Source organism: Lactuca virosa, chromosome 4 (assembly GCF_052849685.1).
Source record: "Lactuca virosa cultivar CGN04683 chromosome 4, Lactuca_virosa_CGN04683_v6, whole genome shotgun sequence".
Classification (NCBI taxonomy): domain Eukaryota; kingdom Viridiplantae; phylum Streptophyta; class Magnoliopsida; order Asterales; family Asteraceae; genus Lactuca; species Lactuca virosa.
Window position 1 is genome coordinate 394992627 of NC_136429.1, and position 16701 is coordinate 395009327.

General features: G+C 35.5%; 3 protein-coding genes across 3 annotated transcripts; 1 reads left to right on the plus strand and 2 right to left on the minus strand.

The window, feature by feature from the left end:
• Positions 1-2164: 2164 nt before the first annotated feature.
• LOC145106446 (uncharacterized) lies at positions 2165-2590 on the minus strand. Its single transcript, XM_079043415.1, has one exon. The coding sequence runs from the start codon at positions 2588-2590 to the stop codon at positions 2165-2167; it is 426 nt and encodes a 141-aa protein (XP_078899541.1).
• A 2969-nt stretch (positions 2591-5559) lies between these two features.
• LOC145106447 (uncharacterized) lies at positions 5560-6009 on the plus strand. The gene has a single exon (XM_079043416.1). The coding sequence runs from the start codon at positions 5560-5562 to the stop codon at positions 6007-6009; it is 450 nt and encodes a 149-aa protein (XP_078899542.1).
• Positions 6010-12964: 6955 nt separating this feature from the next.
• DGL1 (dolichyl-diphosphooligosaccharide-protein glycosyltransferase 48kDa subunit family protein) lies at positions 12965-16482 on the minus strand. Its single transcript, XM_079045925.1, has 13 exons — positions 16144-16482; positions 15931-16067; positions 15562-15687; positions 15222-15275; positions 15023-15136; positions 14877-14932; positions 14748-14789; positions 14566-14641; positions 14392-14463; positions 13626-13751; positions 13437-13541; positions 13253-13336; positions 12965-13170 (listed from the first exon to the last, which is right to left on the minus strand). The coding sequence occupies exons 1-13, from the start codon at positions 16418-16420 to the stop codon at positions 13123-13125; spliced, it is 1317 nt and encodes a 438-aa protein (XP_078902051.1). The 5' UTR covers positions 16421-16482; the 3' UTR covers positions 12965-13122.
• Between the last annotated feature and the right edge of the window lie 219 nt (positions 16483-16701).

Here is a 16701-nt window from a genome sequence, read left to right on the forward strand (position 1 = left end):
GTGTAACTTTGGTACGCCCAGCGTACTTCATGGAGTCCGCGTTTATTATAAGTGAATGAGTACGCGCAGCGTACTCTTCAGTACGCCCAGCGTACTCCTTTGCAACATTTTCCATTTAGGGGCTTCTCTTGACAATTTGGAGAAGAGGAAGGGTTAAACAGATATACCCAATTTCTCGGATGTTACAGTAACCATAGGATGGGTTAATGTGTTTGGAGCATTTGTAGGAGCTGTCGATGTGGAACCCAAAGACGAGCTCGGAGAGGGAGATGTTGTTGAGTCGGGAGAGGCAGCGGGATTATGTGGTGTATCGGTATGCACAGGAGAGGTGGGTTCCGGAGATGACGTGTCAGCTGTTGTAGGAGATGTGACAGCCATTTGGCGAAAAAGGGATGATGTTGCATTTTGATCATCAAGAAAGTCATATGATGGGGTGGTGTGAGGTGTCATAGATCCAAACGGGAAAATCGACTCATCAAAGATAACATGTCGGGATATAATAATTTTCTAAGTTTCAAGGTTTAGACACCTAAAACCCCGATGTTGTGAGGGATAACCCAAAAAGATACAAGGTATGGATTTTGGTGCAAGTTTGTGAGAAGTGGGATTATGGGGATAGCATAAACATCCAAACACTCGAAGATGAGAATAAGACGGGTGTTTCTTGAACAATTTGAAAAAGGGTGTATCATTTTTTAAGTGTAGTGGAGGGAAGTATGTTCAAGAGGTGAGCAGCCATAAGAAGAGCTTCCACCCAAAATGTGGGTGGGAGATAAGCATGAAACAATAAAGTGCGAATCATATTGTTTATGGTCCTTAACATTCGCTCGGATTTGCCATTTTGTTGAGAGGTGTAAGGGCATGAAAAACGAATGTGAATGCCATTTTCATTACAAAGGTGATGAAAATTGTCATTATTGTATCCCCCCCCCCCCCAATTATCACACTAAAAAGCTTGAATCTGTGTATGAAACTGGGTTTTGACATATTGGCGAAAGTGGACAAATTTAGTAAAAACATCATATTTATGTCGCAACGGATATACCTAGACAAAATGCGAGAAGTTATCAAGAAAAATAACATAATATTTAATGCCACTGGTACTAGTAATGGGAGAGGTCCAAACATCCGAACGTATCAACTCAAACGGATTATAAGAAACAGAATCACATTAACGAAAAGGTAAATGGGTATGCTTTCCAAGTTGACATGCATGACACACAATAGAAGATTTAATGTTTTTACATGGAAGCAAATGATTAGAAACTATATGATTAAAAATTGGATGACCAGGATGACCAAGACGTTGATGCCACATATTTGGACCGCTAGACAATAAGGCTTAAGGAAGTGATGAAGTAACATGGTAAAGATCGCTAGTGCTATCACATCGAAGAAGAGTTGTCTTGGTCTGAAGATCCTTCACAGAAAAACCATAAGGATCAAATTCAATGCTACACGAATTGTAATTAGTAAACCGACGCACAGAGATAAGATTCTTAATTATATTAGGGGTAATGAGAACATTTTTCAATGAAAGGGGGTGATACGGGTTTGAGAAAGAAAGATCAGTGTCACCCATATTACTTACAGTTATTTTAGATCCATCACCAACAATAACAGAAGAGAAAGGAACATGGTTGCTTAATTTTTTAAGGATACATGGTTGAGCATGAAGATGAGAAGTGGCTCTTGTGTCCATATACCAGCCGTGATTGGTGGGATCATTCTACGACATCATGTTGAACTATTTTGGAAGAGCTGTGGGATGAGATTGTTGCTGACTCGGAGGGCCAAACCAAGACCAAGGAGGAGTGGGCTAAGCAGTTGATGTTGCAAAAGCCTGGTGAGGAAACTAGGTATGTCCAAATTGACAAGGCTGTTGAGAATTATTGGGCCATGAATTCAGATGGGTCGGTGATTGCTGAGTGGGAGGTATCGGAAACAAGCCTGCCTGCTGTTGTGTTGTTGATGAGCTCACTGATCCAGTGAGTGGATACCAGCTGAAACCCCACCCCGCTGGAGGTTGTTGTTGACGGCTGAAGTGATTGAAGCTGGAATTTCCCCCATTACGACTGCCTCTGTTACCGATTCTGCCACCACGGAATCCTTTTCCACCACGTCCCCCATGACCGCCATGATTATTGCCACGAGTGAGATTCGATTAAGGAGCAGGTCCGATGACAAGAGCAAATGGCGAGGAATAATTATCAGAGTGAATGTGACCTTGGTTTCGTTGATCATTCAACTGAATTCTTTGCTCTTCAACTTGTAACATGGCCCAAGTATCAGAGAATGAGGGTAGAGGTTTTTGATGGCGAATTAGACTAGCAACATGACCAAACTTAGGAGAGAGTCCATTTATTGTGTAGATCACAATGTTTTTCTGTGGAACTTTTGCTTCCAAGTTTTCAAGAAGATCAGCACGTGTTTGAACTCTAGTGCAGTATTCAGTAACAGAGGATGTTCCCATAGCGATGTTTCGAAGCTCGGTATCGTATTGCATTACCTTAGAGTCTTTGTTGGCACGAAAAGGGGACTCCAAGTATGACCATAAGGCAAAGGCATTCGTCTTTCTCTTGGATGACATCTAAAGTAAAGAAGGGGAGAGAGTACCATAGATCCACATCTTGACAATGTTGTCAATATGTTTCCATTCTTGCAAGTCGGATGGTTTGGGCTCAAGCTGTTCTTTGAGATGGTTAGCCACCTCGAAACCATAACATTGAGTTTCGAACAGCTCTCTCCACAAGTTGTAATTCATTCGTTCTCGATCAATGATGATTGGGATTGAAGCATGAATGTTGGCAATCCCATACGATTTTTCTGTGAGTGGTGTGGCTTTAGGGACATCACCTCCTGTCATGATAGAATAGAAGAAGAAGAAAGGCTGAGAAAGAGATGAGATGTGAGAAGTAGAAAGATCGATCAGCCAATGAGGAAGGCTACCGACGGCTTAGAGGTAAGAACAAGATATTAGGGTTCGCTCTGATACCATGTACGCAGAGTATTTTCCCATGCATATCTCATCTCATTAATCGAATATAAGTATGTTTACATATGGGCTTTACAAGAAATAATCAAAGTGGGCTTTACATAAAATACCCACAAATAAATATACACTAACAAAGGTGATTTTGGAATTGGTTGCTAAGGTACTCTAGTAGACCATCTTATGCATATATGAAAATTTGATCGTACTATTCAATTTGTTGATTTTTTGTAATGGATCACAAGTCAATAGCAAACTGATTTTGTTGATGTACTATTCGATTTTTTGTAATCAGATGCAAATAATGATATATGTGATGATTATGTCTAAAAAGTGTGTTCAGAACAATACAGAAATTAAGATCAAGAGAAGACCAAGGGAAATAAGCTAGAGTAACAAACTCAATAAATAAACTTCCTAAATTACCCACCAAGGCCCAGCTATTCTATTTTTCCTTTATTGTATCCACTTTACTCCTCTTGGAATAATAAGTGAACTGTAGAGGTGGCTTAGGAAAAATCAAACCGTACATATGATCACTTTCTCCTATTTGCATCAGATGGCCTCTGGGAAAACCTTAACAATCAGAAAAAACAGTGGATATAGTCTTAAATTATCACCTTTGTAATTAACCAACCTATCTCCTCTATTACATCATCGTTAACATAATCATAATGGACATATATATATATATATATATATATATATATATATATATATATATGCAATCAGAAGCAGTTGGTTTGCGTGTATTAGGGAAGTGCCAAGAAGCTGAAGAAAGCCACCTTACTAGAGGAAGCAAAGAAGCAAGAGACAAGGTATCAGGATACCTCATGTTTGGCTTCTTCACCACCTCCTCAAGACAGTTTTCACCAGCCTCTGAGCATTTTCCTCCATCACACAAATTAGCCTTTATGCCTGCTATATATGATCAATATGTCCTAAAGATGCAATTAATAGAGTGGATGCTTATGTTATGAAGGTGATGTTGGATTATATCAACTGCTTCTTGATTGCTAAAGTGTTTCCACAGCCCATTCGATGCAAATATAAGAAATGCATGTATTGTATTGGAATTGAAACTCAATAGTATACTCACTCTACACCTATTTGATCTCTACAGTATCATATATATTTAATATTTAATTTATGCTTTGACGTATTGAACAAGTTTATGCATTAACTGCTTGTATTGTACAAGCTCATTACCACAGATACGACAAAGAGTCAAAATAAAGGTAAAGATAAGGGTAAAGATGCATCGAATTCAAGATTGCTTGAAATCGGGGAAGATATTGCCACAGTTGCTAAAATATTTGTGGAAAAGCATACTTCTTCAAATTTGGATGCGTGTATGGAAAAGTTGGAGAAGTTAGGATGGGGAATATTTGATCCAAGATACACTACTGTTGTTGCTCTTTTTGGTGAAGGTGCGGATAAGAGGCATGTGTGGTTAACCATTGATTCAGCTATTTGTTAGAATTGGGTCAAGACTGTTGGAGCACATTATGGAATGTTTCGCTAAGTAGATGTTTTGAATGTTTTAATGTTTTTTTTTCGATAACTAGATGTTTGGTTTGAACTAGATGGTTTTTTTGGATTACTTGATGTTCGGTTTGAACTAGATGGTTTTTTTGGATTATATGACATGAATGACTTGATGTTTTCGATTACTTGATGTTTTAGATTACTAGATTTTTATATGACATGAATGACTTGATGTTTTGGATGAATTTTTATGTTATATGTTGTTAATATAATTGTTATGTATTTTCAAAATAACAGATTACTTATGGATTCGGATGAAGAAATTACATTTTTCATTTTACTATGTTGTTATTGGTTGAATCTAGCATCCAATAGAATTGGAAGGGCAATTGATAATGATTCGGAAATGAGTAGTCATCAACATACACAAGAATTGTTACATAGAACTTCTACACAATGTCATGAGCTGATGCATCTTTCACGTGAAGCGTATGTATTTTTATGCAATCATTTTAGACGAAACAATTGGTTGCAAAGTAGTAGGCATATAAGTGTTGAAGAAAAGATGGCTATGTTCTTGACAACTATATCACATAATAAACGGTTCAGGATTATCAAACGAAGGTTTCAACACTCCACAGAAACAGTTCATAGATGCTTTCATGAGGTGCTAAATGCAATGATGATTTTTGCAAAAGAAGTTATAGTGCCAATGAATTCTAATGCAACCGTGAATTCATCAGAGAGACATCGTAGGCTAAAAGAAATCTTTCCAGGAGCAATAGGTGCGTTAGATGGAACTCTTGTACATGCAGTCGTTCCTGCTGATCACAAACTCGCTACAGGGGAAGAGGAAAAGGTGAATGCTTTCAAAATGTTTTAGGAATTTGTGATTTTAATATGATATTCACATTCGTATGGGCCGGTTGAGAGGGTATAACACATGATTCGTGAGTTTTGAAAGAAGTTGCATTTAACCCGACTTCAGGCTTTCCGTTCCCTCCTCCAGGTTTGTAATTCTTTTTAAATTTATTCTAAAATACGATTTTAAATTTCTATATATAATACTTCCTTCACTCATGTGTATAGATAAATATGACCTTTGCGATGCTGCATACACCAACACTCGTGGATTTATGACTCCTTACCGCAACACGAGGTATTGGTTAGCCGATTATCGACGGCGACATGCGTTAACTAAGGAAGAAAAATTCAATCATGCACATGCACAACTCAGAAATGTTATTGAACGTGCTTACGGTGTTTTGAAGGCGAGATTCCCAATCCTAAAGCGAATGGCTCCTTTTCCTTTTTCAGTGCAAAGAGATATAGTCATTGCTTGTTTTGCAGTCCACAATTTCATAAGGAAATGCGATATTCATGATGAGTTATTTATGGCATTCGAGGAGAACAATAGTCAAGCACAAGGGGGAGAGAATGATGGCCAAAACGTAGGTATGGAATGGGGTTCACAAGGCAATGAATACATGGATAATTTGCGTGACCAGATTGCGAATCAATTGGGGTGAAATTAAATTTGTAGGATTTTATTTGGATTTTAGTATGATTTTGTGGATTTAAAAATATTTATGTTTGATTTGGATTTGTGTTTAATTTTGATTTATGTTAAATTTGGATTTTATATGGTGTTTATATTTTTTTTAATATGTATTTAAGAAATTTATTAGGTTATTTTCTAAACAAACACTTGAATTCAATAAAAAATAAAACAGAAGAGTAAAATGGTCATTTTAATAATTCAGCACAACAATTCAAAGGTCCCAACCAAACAGCATGTTAAACATTTAGCTCTTAAAATTTCAGACCCTTTTAAAAATTCAGATCTCTTAAAAATTCAGATCTTAAAAATTCAGATCCTGCCAAACAGCCTCTTAGATGTGTATAAAAAAAAGATAGTTACCTAGATATGAACATACAGAAAAGTTAATTACCTTAATAAGTAATTTTTCCCTTTTGAAATTGGTTGCTAAGTAGACCATCTTATGCATATATGAAAAATTGATCCTACTATTCGATTTTGTTGATTTTTTGTAATAGATCACAACTCAATAGTATATTGATTTTGTTGATATACTATTCGATTTTTTGTAATCAGATGCAAATAATGATATATGTGACGATTATGTCTAAAGAACGTGTTCAGAACAATACAGAAATATCAAGAGAAGAAAAAGGTCTCTCCCACTAATAAATAAGCTAGAGTAACACACACTATAAATAAACTTCCAAAATTACCCATCAAGGCCCAGCTATTCTATTTTTCCTTTATTATATCCACTTGGAATAATAAGTGAACTGTAGAGGTGGCTTAGGAAAAATCAAACCTTACATATGATCACTTTCTCCTTTTTGCATCAGATGGCCTGTGGGAAAACCTTAACAATCAGAAAAAGCAGTGGATATAGTCTCAAATGATCACCTTTGTAAATAACCTAATCACTATCTCCTCGATTCCATCATCATCCTTAACATAATGATATATATAATGTGCATATGCAATCAGAAGCAGTTGGTTTGCGTGTTTTAGGGAAGTGCCAAGAAGCTGATGAAATCCACCTTTACTAAATGAAGCAAACAAGCAAGAGACAATGTATCTAGATTTTTTGAATATCTATTTTCTTTAACCGAGAAACCTCATCTTTGGCTTCTTCACCACCTCCTCAAGAGAGTTTTCACCAGCCTCTGAGTATTTTCCTCCTTCACAAAAACTAGCCTTTATGCCTGTTATATATCAATACGTACTGAAGATGCAATAGAGTGGATGCTTATGCTATGAAGGTGATGTTGGATTATATCAACTGCTTCTTGATTGCTAAAGTGTTCCTACAGACCATTGGATGCAAATATAAGAAAGGCATGTATTGTAATGGAATTGAAACTCAATAGGATACTCGCTCTACACCTATTTGACCTCGAAGGCAGACTACAATGGAAATGGAATCAACGTGAAATTAAAGCTATGCTTGTAAAAGTTAAACGGTTATGAACGTATTTAATTGGCCCTATGCTCATTTTATAAGAAATTTTTCTTTCTTCATATCCATCTCTCTGTCGATGTGGGACACTTTAAATCAATCATCAGGCAAATTGGAAATAAACTTACTCACCACGCAATGCATCGCCACTACGATAGAGCAATAGGCATACAAATTGATTTCATGGCCTTTCCCTCTAAACTCATGGTGTAGTAATTTTGATTAGAAATCCAAATTTAGTATAGTTATAATTATTAAAAACACGTCCAAAAAAGTCTAGTTTTTAACTAAAAAGTTGTAGTCACGGGGCATTGAAGGAGGGCAAAGTGGGCAGTTGCACAAGGCTCGTTTTTTTATTATATATTTTTATTTAAAAATCAAAACTTATAATAACAATAAGGGTCTTTTTCTCTGATTTGTCCTGGGTCTTTCAAAATATTTAATTCCTCAAGACCGGCCATAGTTGTAGTCTCAAAAAATATTGTGTTTTAAAAGTTATTTACATTATAATTGTCAACAAACCCAAAAAAAAATGTTTCAAAAAAATAATAAACTTTGATTTCTTAATTTTAGCCTTGTTATACCGGTGTAGCATGTCATATTTCATATTTATACCTTCGGCGAATTAATAAACATGAGTTAAGTACATATGAAATGACAAATATACCATTTATGGTTGTTGATAACGTAAATACATAATGGATAATCAAATAATTGGTAAGAACAAATTAATGGACCGTCCACATAGTTTTACTTTGTTTCATCGTTCGTCCCTGACAGCGGTGAAAAGACCAATCTACGTTTCTGATTTTCTTTATCCATTTTAATAATTAATTTTACTTTTTTTAAATATTAATAGTAGAAACAAAAAGGGAAATCTCCAATAAAGTCTCAATATTTTGGACGAATTTAAGATTTAATCCCAAATTAAATTTTGCTTACAAAAAAGGATAGAATATCGGCTAAAACTTCGGAATAACCCTTCATGGCCGGTTTCACAGATTTAGCCAGTATTCCGGGTTTTTTCGTTAATGGATCAAAATTTTGGGACTTTTTCGTTAATTGATCAATTACCCTTCAACTTATGTGAATTTCACTCATCCGCATCTCAAACTATTACTCCTTTCTGTTTTTCACTTTTTATTATCCACCTCTCCAAGTTGTAGTCTTTCAACTTATTTAGTGTTTTAATCTAGCACGAAACGACATACTTATAAGGTCTATACTCTAAACCAATCAACCTGACATAAAAATAAATTGATTGACATGAAAATAAACGGGTTGAATCATGCACTTCAACACGCTCATGTTAAACTCGTGCCTCAATTTGCCAAGGACAATAGTAACATCTTGGTAGTAGCTAGTCTTGCCTTCGATAGACCACAAAACACATATTCGTTTGAACTTTGATACACTTATTTCACACACGCACACACACATTCCGGATCAGAAATTTTTATGCTTGTGTGCGCACATAAAAAGGAAAGACGGAGATCTATCTGAGGGATGTGTGTATGTATCCCTTATCGCATCCTTCCCAATTTTGCAATAGATAGAAAGAAAACAGAGGGAGAAAGAGGGCAGATGGATTAAGGTTTTAAACAACCAATAGAATGAAGAAGAAAATGAGTATTAACGAGAAAGGTTATCCCATAGATTTATGTATACATGATTAGTAATATTATGTATGTTTTGTGGTTATGTAACATCCCAAAATTCAAGGCCAAAAATTTCATTTTTAATATAACTAAAAACACTATTATAACTTTGTTCACACATTGAAAAGCTTTTCAAATAAAACATTTATCAGAGTTCATTCCCAGAAATCACATATTGCGGAAAACACGAGTGTATACGTTGCGATCATCCCGAGCTCCTTTACTTGAAAACTGAAGGTACCTGAAACCAAAACTGAAAAACCGTAAGCACGAAGCTTAGTGAGTTCCCCAAATACTACATACCATAGATATCAACTAATCCATACATGTCATACATAACCGTGAGCCATACATATCATTTATATATCATAATCAAATAAGGTGATATGTGTCGCACATAGTCTTGCCATTATGCAACGGGCCGCCACATGGTCTTTCTTGCTAAGCCAGGGGTCACCTCCTGAGTCTTGCAGACAAGTGCCAAGAGCCACCTCCTGGTCTTCCATGCAAGCATCACAAAGACAACTAGTATATATACTACTCTACTTAGCCAATTAGCATACAGTGTGCCAGGAGCCACCTCCTGGTCTTTCATACATAGTGCCTAGGGCTAACCCTTGGGTCTTCCCACAATACATAAACCAAATGGGCCGGCATTGGTGCCTTCGACTCGTACAAACAGTGAGGAGACTCACCTCAAATGTTGAAGCTCACTGCAAAAATCCTTAGTTGTTGCTCTAACAACTCCCTGAGCTATCAATACCAAAATATCACCCAATTAGCAATTGGGTCTCAACCATGATCCATAATCCTCACTTGGGGTGAAATAACTATTTCACCCCCGACCCATCAATGGCCCAATTTTCCAAAATAGGCCCAAACCCTTACATGCAACTACCCTTTAGAACACATTCCGTACTTCATAACCCTCCAGGGGTCAACCTTGGCCAATAGTCAAGTCTAGGTCAAAGTCAACATCCAAGTCGTGGTCAAAGTCAACGCTCCAGGTTAACTCAACTCGTCGAGTTGTCCTTCAACTCGGCGAGTTCCCATAAACCACAGAATCGTGATGTAACGAATCAACTCATTGAGTTCTCCCTTAACTCGTCGAGTTCTCTCCTTTTTAACAGAATCGGGACACTTCAAATTAACTCATCGAGTTCCTCTGATGAACTCGTCGAGTTCTTTAGCTTGTTAACCCCTTCTTAATGCATTAAGCCTTTATTCTTCAAATCTGAACCCAATACTCTAGACGTAGACTGGAAATACCTTTTGGAAGGGTAAAGTTTCCAACTTTACCCATTAATCCCTTCCTAAAGAGAATAAGCTCAAACCCTAACTCCAAAAGCTTAAATCTAAATCCAAGGGTCCTCAAAACTTCAAGATAGGGCATAAGAACATAGATCTGGACCTTTGATACTAGAAGGACACCGAAAGTCTTAAACTTTATCCACATGCATGACCATATGGAGCTTGAAAGGCAAAAATAAGAGCTTAGAGGTATCATGGGGCTTCTAGGGCCACAAAGTTGGCACCTTTATGCCATGAGATCCCCTCAAGGCCCTAGTCCCTAGATCTGAAGTGTTTTACATAAGGGACGTCCAACCCATCAATAACCATCTCACTTGGACAAAACAAGCCAAAGAACCCTAAAATGGAGATCTAGATGACTACAAGACAAGGTTTAAGCTTTATACCAGAAATGTGTCGTGGATGAGGCAAGGATTCCGGATCTTTATGCTCCTTCTTGTGTCTCCGAGTTCTTCCTTCTTCCAATAGCTCCAACACTCACCAAGAACACTCAAAATGACTCACAGACTCTCAAAATAGCTTTAGGGTTTCGAGATTTAGGGTTAGGGACTTGGAGGCTGGAAATGAGGCTGAACCCTAGGGCTTAATTTGTTTAAGGGCGTGTTCGGCACGGAGCGTTTTGGAGCGTTTGAGAGCTTCTAGCTTCTAGCATTTGACAAAACGCTCCATTTAAAACATAAAGGCTCGTTTGGCAGCACAAGCTTCTAGCATTTAGTTTAATCAAAACGCTCCAAATCCAAATGCTACTTCATGTAGCGTTTAACAAAACACTACAAGCTACCTGCTAGAAGCTACCCGCTACCAGCTAGTTTTGCCGAACACGCCCTAAATAAGGTGCAAAGTCTCGATTTTAGGGTTTCCCAAACCCTGTCCAACTTGTCGAGTTGATCCTCCCCAACTCGTTGAGTTGGTCTTCCAAAACATGCGCCCCAACTTTCCAACAAGTCAAGTTTACGCCTTAAACTCGACGAGTTAACCTTTAGAAATAAGGTTTTATTACCATAATTAACCTTCTAAATTACGGGTGTTACAGGTTATCTCAATACTTAAACCAATGTTGAAATCAAAAGAAAATATACAATATTTTTGTATGAATTTCATCTTGTAATCATGGAGCACTCTATCTTCGATAAAGCTTTTCAGACAAATTTATGAAGTTTGTTAGTTTTTTGGATTGTATAGATAGTTTTTTTTATAAATTTTGTGACTTTAAAACTGAATATATAACATTATATAAAAAGAAATGGAAAAAATACACTCATTTAAAAAACAAACCATTTTTAATATATTGATAAAACGGTTATTCTAAAGTTTTAGTTGAATTAACGAAAAGTCTCAATATTTTGACAAATTAACGAAAAAAACCGAAATACCGGCTAAATCTGCAAAACCGGCCACAGAGGGTTATTCTGAAGTTTTAGCTGGTATTCTATCCTTTTTTTTTTAAACAAAATTTAATTTATGATTAAACCGTAAACTAACCTAAAATATTATGACTTTATTGGAGATTTCCCGAAACAAAAATATTAATTAGTGTGATCCCCACCCCCACACCATTTATCATCTTTTCTCAACACCCCTCTTTCCATCTCTCCTCTTTCTATCTATTGCACAAACCTACCATGGTCAAAGCAACCACCGATCACCATCGCTCATACTCGCCGCGACATCTTTAACAAGCAAACCACCGCTGCGCGAACCCTACATTAGCCACAATCCTCTTTTTCTTCCTTGTATCACTCAAACCCTACTTTAGTTTATGGAATTTGGTTTAGGGGTTGTAGTTCATTGTAGCCAATTTTGAGGATTGAAGGTCATCGGAATACTCGTCGGAGCTTGGATAAGAATGTTGTGGGTTTGAGTAGGTTTAACTTCTAGGTTTGAGCATATTGATTTCATAATTTAAGGGCAATGATTTACGGGTTTAATTCATAAAATACAAGAGTTGCGGTGTTGGTGGTCGATGGAACTGGTGGTCACGATGTTGTTTGATGTCATTGTCGGATATAGTGGTGGTGTTTGATGGGGCTGTAGCACTACTACAGAGGTGGTGAGGTGGACGTATTTACAAATCCGTCCACCTCACTACCCCAGTAACCCAAAATCAAAACAAACCAAAACTAAATCTTAAAATCAAAACCCGAATCAAGCTTGATGAACCGGTAACCTCGTCAATTTCTTCTATGTGATTGTTATAAGAGTGATAATGGGACCCATGTATAATAATTGATTTTTTAATTATTCAATAAAAAAACTGAAAAATAAAACACAGAGTAATATGGTCTTTTTATCTGTACACTGGACAAAAAACGCAACAAAAACAAACTATAAGGATGATCGGAGTGCAAAAAAATATATAAATGGACCAAACGTGAATTTTTTTCAAACCACATGGACGATTTCAGTAATTTGTTCAATTGGTAATGAGAGTGTCAACTGTTATTACTTATCAGCATATAAATTAGTCCATCTTGAAATTAAACCATATCATAACATCAAGATCGAAAAAATGCATCGAATAATCAAGTAAACAAGTAATCTCATATATCATTAATGCAGACAAGTTCCATTTCCCTTCTTTTTTTTATAATTCTTCTATTTTTACGACTACAACCATTAAAAATGCAGTGTATCTTGATTCAACTCTAAATTTTGTAAATTAGACCTCCTAAAAACATTACTTGCTGTAAAGGTACACAAAACTGAAGACGAAGAATGCAGCCATCTGCAACACCCAAAGATAAATGTTAAAAATTAAAAATTAAAAATCTCAAAGAAAATAAAATATTAGATATTAATAAAATTACCGTAGAGAATGATGCTCCATAATATGGAAAAGCTGTTGGAATGAATCTCTCATATTCATTGTGTCTGAAAGGTCGAACTGGAATCTGCAAAAACATAATAATAAATAAATAAATGTTTCTTTCATTTTATACTGTGAAATTTGTTTTTTGAAATGTAGGGGTAAAATTGTAATTTAAATATTACCTGTTTTGCAAGAGACAAACTAGTGTATCCAAGCCTTTGATATTCAACCTTAAACTGGAAAACACCATACACATCTGGCACCTTAAAGGATGCAATATACAATCCCTGCAAATATATAAAAAGAAACAGAAATTTAAATTAAATAAAAAAGCTAAAAACTTTTAAAATAAATAAATAAATAAATTTTACCTTGTTATTAGAGGACATGGTTTTTAATACATAAGGGCTCATCATATAAAACTGGACCTGAACATCATTTGCCACATATGGTTCCCAACTTGATCCAGACCACTCATAAATCTCTACCAAATATTCCTGAAAATAAATTTTAATTAATTATTATTTTAGTTAAACGAAATTAATTGAATTTAATATAACTAAAAAATTTCATGGATTCAGTTGGCTGGAAATGGAATAGAAGTAAAGAACAAAACTCATCTCCATTTTTTGTGTATTTTTTGTTTGGTTTATACATACACATTTGAAAATAAATATAAATCCTTTTTTTGTATAAATATGATCTTATATAACAAACAAAACATATAAGAAACAAAATTTTGAAAAAAGATGTAAAAAACTAAATTTAGGATGAATTTGTAACAAAATATTGAAACACGGGCCAAAAATGTAAACTTTGGACCAAATTTGTAATAAAATTTAAAATCTGGGCTAAAAGTGTAATTTTTGAAAGTGAGATGACTTGTTTACCGGGTAGAAGGGTCAAAATGAATTTTGAAGTTAATTGAATAAAAAACATATAAGGACTAAATCGATTATTAAGCTAAAATATAAGGACTTTTATGGAGTTTTCCCTTTTGCAAATAAAGAATATGAAACTCATTTACAGAATCTATTTCATTTACTTAAGACCATTTATAATAAGATTTAATTAAAAAATCAACTTATTTATAGATAAATAAGTCTAAATTAGCATCTATAAAATTAAAAAGATTACCAGGTCATCATTGATCCTATAGATAGAAGGTTCATCAGTCTCACCAGCTCTGTGGTGTCTAACATTCACAGCCTGTTCACATTCAAGAAAAAAAAAAAGAAAAATATAAAATGAAACATTAAAAAAAAGAACAGGAAATACAAAAATATTAAAAACTAGTATTTGATATTTTACCTTCAAATGACCTCTTTCATGGAATACCCATTTGCTAATCTCAGTAGCAAACTGTTGATTACCAGATTTTGCATATCTGTTACAAATTTTGCGTTTTTCCATTAGATTAAAGATGGAAGAATATCACTATTTAAAAAAAATTATATTATTATTACTGTAAGGAAAATAGGAAATGCACTCACTTATTTGAGCTTCCTGACTTTTGCACTGGTGATTTAAAGAATCTGCATATAACATAACATCTTCCATTTTAACTAAAAAATATAAAATGGTTAAAAAGTTTGGACACAAAACTGTGAAATATTGCATACTTGTTGCTGAAGAGATCTAAAGATCCAGAGAACACAATTCTTGCATTGTTTCTTGCCTTCAATATCAAAAGAAAGATTATTAGAAGGTTTCTTTATACTTTAAAAAAGGCATAACATTTGTGGGGGGGGGGGGGGGGGTGTGTTACCTGAACAACTGAAACCAATGAGATTGAAGATCCAGAAAGGGATGGTGGACTTGAAAGCTTGGACTTTGGGTTAGCAGAATATGCTGATGGAGAAGCTGAAAGAACTTTCAAAACCTGTAAAATGAGTCCAAGGGTAAAAAGGTTATTTATACATCCCTGATTCACAAGCAATTTAACATATGATGAATCTTGAACTTACCAAGCTATTTGCTGGGTTCAAAGAGTGACCAATTCCTTTGAAAAGTACAGGAGCCTGTGTCATGCAACAAAGAATGCAAGGATTTAACTTTGTTACACAGAAAACATGTAGTTTGTTTGAATTTGAAGAGTGAAAATTACTTATTTGACACTTAGAAGTGAACTAGTGAAGTAACTCTTTTATTGGGATAGAGATGTTTTTTATATTTCAAAATGAATGGGTTTTATTTGTCTGCTATTTCAAGGGTTATATTGCATACTTCATTTCTTTCTGTGACAGAATCAACGAATAAATACAGCAATCACAGAACAAACTATTTGAATACAATACACTAACTGACCTCAATTTTTGTACTCCCTAAAAGTACATCAGATTGAATAAAATCATCAGCAGCAATTAATGTATGATCTCCCTCGGTTTCTGAAACAGCATAGCTTCCATGATCAATAACCACAGCAGATTGATCCTGTGTAAACAACACATTGGTCAAAACATGCAACAAGTTAATATCTATAACTAATGTTAGTTTCAATCTTTAAGATTGATATAGAAACAAATTTGGTTTCATGCTCATAACACAAACTCCATTGGTGGTAGCATCTTTACAGTTTTACAAGTTGCATAATATTGACTTAGAGTGGACTAAATCAGATCAATAGTTAGTCCCAAAATGATCTGTTTCACCGTTTAACGAATGTAAAATGACTACCTCATCAAAATCAATTCCACACTCAGCGGCTATATTTCGGATCAAATCAGAAGCATTCGCATCGGCAGCAACGATCAAGTCTTTGCCAGAGTCGACGAAGTCCAAAATAGCCGCCACATCCAAAGATCCTCCAAATCCTGGAACAATTCAAAGCTATCATTTCACCAAATTCACCAATGAAAGACAAATTTAGCAATAAACTTGCGAAATTACGTTCAGTGGTGGGAGAAAACAGAATCAGGCCATCATATAAATGTTGCCCGTATCTCTGAAGATCGATCTTGGGATCATCGGAGAGCTTGAAATCGAGCTCAAATCCACGTGCCTGCAGAGAATTAAAGAAGATCGAGTGCGAAGACTTGAGAGCCAAGTCGTCGACCAACACTAAAATGCGCCGATCCGTAGGGTTCTCGAGAGAAAATGAGTGGGTGAGTGCAAGTAACAGTGAGATCGAAGCAACGAAGACGGTGGCGATGGAGAAATTCGCCATATTATCTTCCTTTGGTTTTAGGGTTCTTGAGGTTTGGATCCTCACTGTGTAGTGTTGGGGATTTAAGCATTGTCTCGTTAAGCAGCACAATTTGAGTAAACGGTCCCTCCAGTTACACTTATTTACATTTTAGAATAAACTACAAAAATGGTCCTAGAATGGTCCTTTAGTTGGTGTTTTCTTCTAATGATCAAAATTGTAAAAATGAAAATAAAAAATTTGTTAGGCTCATGAAAAAGCATTCATTCGCATTTCACTTTTTATTTTTTATTTTTCACACT